The sequence below is a fragment of the Pteropus vampyrus genome, unplaced genomic scaffold (genome assembly GCF_000151845.1).
Source record: "Pteropus vampyrus isolate Shadow unplaced genomic scaffold, Pvam_2.0 Scaffold118, whole genome shotgun sequence".
Classification (NCBI taxonomy): Eukaryota; Metazoa; Chordata; class Mammalia; order Chiroptera; family Pteropodidae; genus Pteropus; species Pteropus vampyrus.
This window is the reverse complement of record NW_011888899.1, coordinates 926063-931664: the sequence shown is the minus strand read 5'-3', so window position 1 is coordinate 931664 and position 5602 is coordinate 926063. Positions and strand designations below refer to the sequence as shown.

Genomic DNA, 5602 nt, shown 5'->3' with positions numbered 1-5602 from the left:
GGGAATGTGACTGCTGAAGAAAAGTTTTCTAAGCCACATTATAATTTCAAATAGGTGGTGGGAGCCAATTCCGAATGTCATTTTTGCATCCGTTCAAATTGTATTATAATAAACTCGAGCTATGAGTGTATAATGAATTGGAAATATTATTACAGTCTTCATGAAGGCACCTGATAAAACCTTCTGAAGGGAGCCAGCGAACGCTCTGAAATTGAAAGGAGTTGTTTCCTACTTCGGCTGTGGCCAGTAGTGAGATTCCGAGGGAACAGCCCGGTGGCCGTGGTCAGTGGTGGCTCGTGCACCGCGCGAGCAGCTACCCGTGCACTTGGCTCTCGCTGCGTTCGTTCCGAGCTCTGACTCATCTCCCCATTCATTGAAAAGCCAGGTCTGTTCAGTCACATTTCTCAGCAGGAACGTGCCGGTTGCCTCTGTACAAACACTGCAGTAGGCAGCGAGGACACAGAAGTGAGCAGGATCAGGGCATGGGCTTGGGGGCCCGGCACGGGCCGTGATGCTTGCCGTGCTGTCCTCCGTGAGACGGCTGCTGCTCTGTCTGAAGAGTGAAGCCACGGGCCCCTACCCGTGGGCTGCGCCAGGAAAATGCGGACAGAGACTTGCGCTCTCCTTGTTCCCGATGGCACGTTTCCCCAGAGACCCTGCTTTCTGTGTCTCAGGCCCGCTGCTCCGTGGCACACTGGCCGTTTAGTGCCGCCTTGTGTTGCACACGTTCTCAGTGGGCCAGGGTGCTGTCTGGGTCTGGGAGGTCCTGGTGTGTGACATCCCCCCTGCGACTCACGGGGCCCCGTTCCCGACCTTCGTCTGATGCCTCTTGCTCTTTGTGAAGCAGATTTTTGGTTCAAGACGTGAACACTTTTTACTTTCAAATAAAATATTGATACACTGGTTAAGGAACCCTCCTCTGATTACTAATTCTCGATGTCTTTCTTAGCTTATCGGTGCAGCAAGAACCAAAACATATGTGCAAGAACATTCTGTAGTTGACCCTGTAGAGAAAACGATGGAGCTTAAATCCACTAACGTAAGTTTTAGCTCTTTGTTTTTATTTTAAACGGTTCGGCTTAAGTCGTTGCCTCTCGTAGTCGACACAGAGGACCACTCCTCATGGCACTGCGGGGAGCCGGCGCTGACAGGCAGTGCTGTCTGGGCCTGTAGTTCGCAGCATCGCCTCACGGCTCTGGCGAGCTGCTTGGCATCTCCAGGGTGCTGCTCTGAACGAAATGACTTTGGGATTCTGTGAAGGTCATTACTGTTGTAATGCTTTTGTCAAAGTTGTTTTTTAATAAAAAGTAAGCAGTGAATAGTGAAATTGAGTTTTATTTACACGGTAATATCAAAGTGGTTTATTTGTTGTTATTTTGTATATTTAGCTAGCAAGACTTTGATTTATGAATTAGTTTGGAAATGCTTTTAACCTTGGGTTTCCACAATGATTTGATATACTTTTTTTTAATTCTATAGATATCCTTTACAAATATGGTTTCAGTAGATGAGAGACTTATATACAAACCACATCCTCAGGATCCAGAAAGGTGAGTAAAAAATGTTTTAACAAACTTATTTTACAGGGTGTCTTAGTGTTTTGTTTTGTTTTTTTTTTTTTATCAAATTTTTCTTTAGAGTGAAAGTGAGATCATTCCGAAGCTGTGTGAATTTGTTTTGTTCCAGAACTGTTTTGACTCAAGAAGCCATAATCACCGTGAAAGGGGTCAGTCTCAGTAGTTATCTCGAAGGACTGATGGCAAGTACAATATCTTCAAATGCTAATAAAGTAAGTAAAGCTGCTCTCTGATGGCCGTTTTTCCTGGGTTTCGTTTCTGAAAGAGCTTAGTACTGAATGTGTGTGTGTCCCCAAGCCACTCTCAGCCACAGTGCAGTGAGAGTCCACATAGGCTGTTACTCGCACAGGCTCTGGGGCCCAGCACGCCTGGCTCTACATCCAAGCTCTAACCCTTAACCAGCCTTTCAGCCTTGGGCAGTTAACTTTCTGCGCCTCAGTTTGCCCTCTGTGAAGTGGAGGTTAACGACCCACCTTACAGGGTTAGGCATGGAGAGTGAGGAAGATAACATAGGAAAGTGTGTGGCCCAGGGCCTGGCCCCTGGGAAGTGCTCAGTCGTTGGTGGCCAAGTGTGGTTGTTAAAAGCACTATTTGCAACCTTTTCCATCGGCATCCCCGGCCCCGCCAGATCGTTTTTAGACAGACAGCCAGGTAGACGGACAGACGTGTCTGTACTTTACACATAAAAAAAGTCAGGTTTCTCGTATCACCACCCCCAACTGACTTTTGCCCCATTGAGAATACGTGATTTAAAGGAAGGAAGTTTAGAGAAAGAGGCGCTTAGTGCTGTTTCCTGACACATTTGATGTACTCATTCAGCGGTCAGAAGATATTCACAGATGCTTTCTCTGTGCCAGGCAAAGTGCTAGGCTAGACGGGATGCCACGGGGAACAAAACAGATGCGGCCCTTGCCCTCGGGGAACTAACAGGAAGGTGACGTTGATCACACAACATGCCATTAGGAAAGGAAAAGTACAGAAAGATGAGAGTGTTTAATGAGCGTTGAGTGAGTGGTGTTTCTGCTGAGTGCTGAGTGAGGGGCGTGCAGGAGGCTTCCGTGCAGAGGAGCTGCACGAGACAGAGGAAGCACGCAACGCTTTTTATTTTCCTCAAGAACCTACATAGAGTGCAAGGAGAGAATGGCTTAAGAAGTAGTCAGGGACCAGACGTACCAGGGCCAAGTACAGGATTTTGGTTTAAAATAAGGGACAGAAAAAGAAGAAACGGGTTTGACCTTATCCCCCAAAAGGGGACCACTCTGATCATGAAGTAAGCAAAAACATCACTGTCATTAAAGTGTAGATTCTTTTGAGAACATCTTTCGCATATAAAATAAAAATCAGCTTATAGATCAAGCCAGTTGCTCAAGGCATTTGATATTTGGTAAATAACATCAAGAAGAAAAAGCAGGAACAAAAACAATCCATCCTGCTGAGGTTGGTTATCCTTATAATGCTCCTTGTCACTTCCTGGCGTGCCGTTTATTTGACGCATGCCTTTGCTCTCACTCGGTAACAGTAAACGCATTGGCTTTTTTTAAGGGCCGAGAAGCAATGGAGTGGGTCATACATAAATTAAACGCTGAGATTGAAGAATTGACAGCTTCGGCAAGAGGGAGCATAAGGACACCGATGGCAGCGGCAGCACTTGTGGAGAAATGACGGAAAGTGGCGTGCAACACCCAGTACCCAGGTCTCTACCAGCGAGCAGTATATTTATTTGTTATTTAAAAAAATACAACTATATTTTAGGTAGAATTTTTTTTAATAAGCTGAAGAAAGGCCGTGTGACTTTTGATCAAAACGAAGAGGGGGGTACAGGGCTTCTAAATAAAAGGGATCATCCAAAATAATCGGTGGTGTTTGAGATGACTGATTTTGAGGGTTCTATTATTTGTGAACAATGAACAGTTTTTGCAAAGTACTTGGAAATCGGTGTTAGCGTGTTAAGTCTCTTTAAGGTAGAATTTTAAAGCTTTGCGTGCATTGGAACTCTACCTGGCTTTGGACCAACTCCAGAACAAAGCAGAGCCACCTCTTAAACATACACGACTGCCCTGCTGCAGCAAACTTCAAGAGGGAACTCACTCTAAAAGGAGAATTTGTATAGTTTTGAAAGAGGTTAATTTGTATAAAATAACTTGCTCCGCTGTAAACCACCATTAAAACTCACAGTGTTTTAATTTGGCACCTAAATGACGTTTTCGGAATGAAAATTCTCACTAATATATAACACCGACAAAAACTATGATTTTATTGTATTGAGAGCGCTCTCGATTTGCCACAGTTTTGCAACTTCGTGAAGGTATTCCCTTCCTTGCGTTTGTACTTTATGACTTAGTATGCTGTGTCGTGGGCTGGTTAACTGAAAAAATAAAGTCATTACCAGAATTCTGCAGCACTCTAAACTTAAACAGAAGAACAGCTGTTCACATCTTTTAGCATTTCACATTTGCCTAACTTATAAATTGCCATGTGTCAAAATCATGGTTCTGTAATTGCTAAAGCATGATATGTCAGGTTATTTGAATATAATTACTTTTTGAAGTAATTGTGACCACAAAACATCTTTTTTACATGAGGAGCTGTACATCATTTGAAATTACTCAAATGATGCCTTGATCTGAAGCATAAATCCCAGGTACTTAATGTTTTTAATAATAACGTGCCACGTGGGGGTGGGGGCGGGGGCGTGAGGAAGAAGAAGAGTAATAGGGAAGAAAAAAGCATTGACCCCTGAACTAACCACTACCTGAATTGCTTTGCAGCTTTTCTCCATGGAAATCCTCCTTGGGGGTGCCAAAGGGCAGCTGCACTCCGAAAAACAATGGCAGTAAATGCGTTTTGTTTCATGTTCTGTGGCAGTCGGTTATCAACCAGTAAATAATATTTTGATACTTGTTGCATATAGAGTATTTTTGTTAAGAGGTGATTAGCTCTTGCCTTTATTTTACAGTACTTTATGTGATAAACTTCTAATCAGATTTCCTATGAAGGAAACCAGATGGTACATGTATATAAACCACAGAAACAGTATAACAAATGATTCGAAAATTGTTTTTCAACTTAAAATACTGTTTAGCTTAAGACTTCTTAGGGCATTTGTAAAAGCAAGTTAAAACTCAATGAGGTTTTTGATTATTTTTTTGTAACCATAGTTTCTACTACAATTGAAATAACATTTCAGCTAAACAAAACATTGCTAGATATTGATACTTAATAAAAAGTTGCCTTATATAATTTCTGTAAAGTATACTTGTTCTGAAAGAGGTGTAATGAATGCCCTAATGATAAAGATTTCTAAACAAAGTTTATCCTGTTTGATTTTGTTTTTTACTCTGATCTAATAATATAAAACACTCCCAATTTTATTCCAATGTAGTTAACTTGTTTTAAGCAGTTGGTAGTTCCTGGCTTTTACCTGGTACAGTAGCAGTGCCCAGTGAGCAAACGCAGTGACAGCACTCAGCTGGAAGGTCGCTCACATAGACCCTTGGACTATGGAGCGTCTTGTCCTAAATATTAAATGTGGAAATTATACGAATTAAGAACCTTTCTTGTTAATAAAAACTCCCTTTTAACCATAATGTTTTTGATTACAACTTCTTTAAATGTGAAGAAAAAAGATTTTCCTCATTAAGTATTCACTTAATCGCCACAGGCTGTAAGCTGTAAGCTGGCTCTGCGGTGCAAGGACGCGCCTCTGAACCGGATGCAGGGACGAGCGTGTGGGTGTCACTGTGGGTCCCCCGCGCCTCCAGCCCTTGTTCCCACCTTTTTTTATTCCCACATGCCATCCAGCCCTTTGCCCCCGTCCTGGCGCATCACGGGTTGCCCTGAAACCCCGGGAAATGTCGGGGTAGTCGCACGTTAGGCCGGGTTCACTTTTTCAGGAAGTCGGGGGCGGAGACCTCAGGTTCTTTGAATGTCGGTGCCCCCGGCCGGGGTGCTCCCCGACGCCGGCCTCAGACGTGGCTCCGCGTCTCGCGCCCCCGAGGCCACGCGGTCCCGCGTTCCCTCCAGCT

General features: G+C 43.8%; 1 protein-coding gene across 2 annotated transcripts in view; it reads left to right on the top strand.

The window, feature by feature from the left end:
• PRELID3B (PRELI domain containing 3B) overlaps positions 1-4891 on the top strand; it is a 5794-nt gene extending 903 nt beyond the window's left edge. The window contains exons 2-6 of one of the 2 annotated variants that reach the window (XM_011366022.2): positions 950-1039; positions 1480-1550; positions 1687-1789; positions 3120-3270; positions 4346-4891. In XM_011366022.2, the coding sequence (XP_011364324.1) occupies positions 950-1039; positions 1480-1550; positions 1687-1789; positions 3120-3239 (384 nt within the window). In that variant the 3' untranslated portion in view covers positions 3240-3270; positions 4346-4891. Of the gene's footprint in view, positions 1-949; positions 1040-1479; positions 1551-1686; positions 1790-3119 lie in introns of both variants that reach the window. The other variant, XM_011366021.2, reaches the window with a different exon arrangement.
• Positions 4892-5602: the final 711 nt, after the last annotated feature.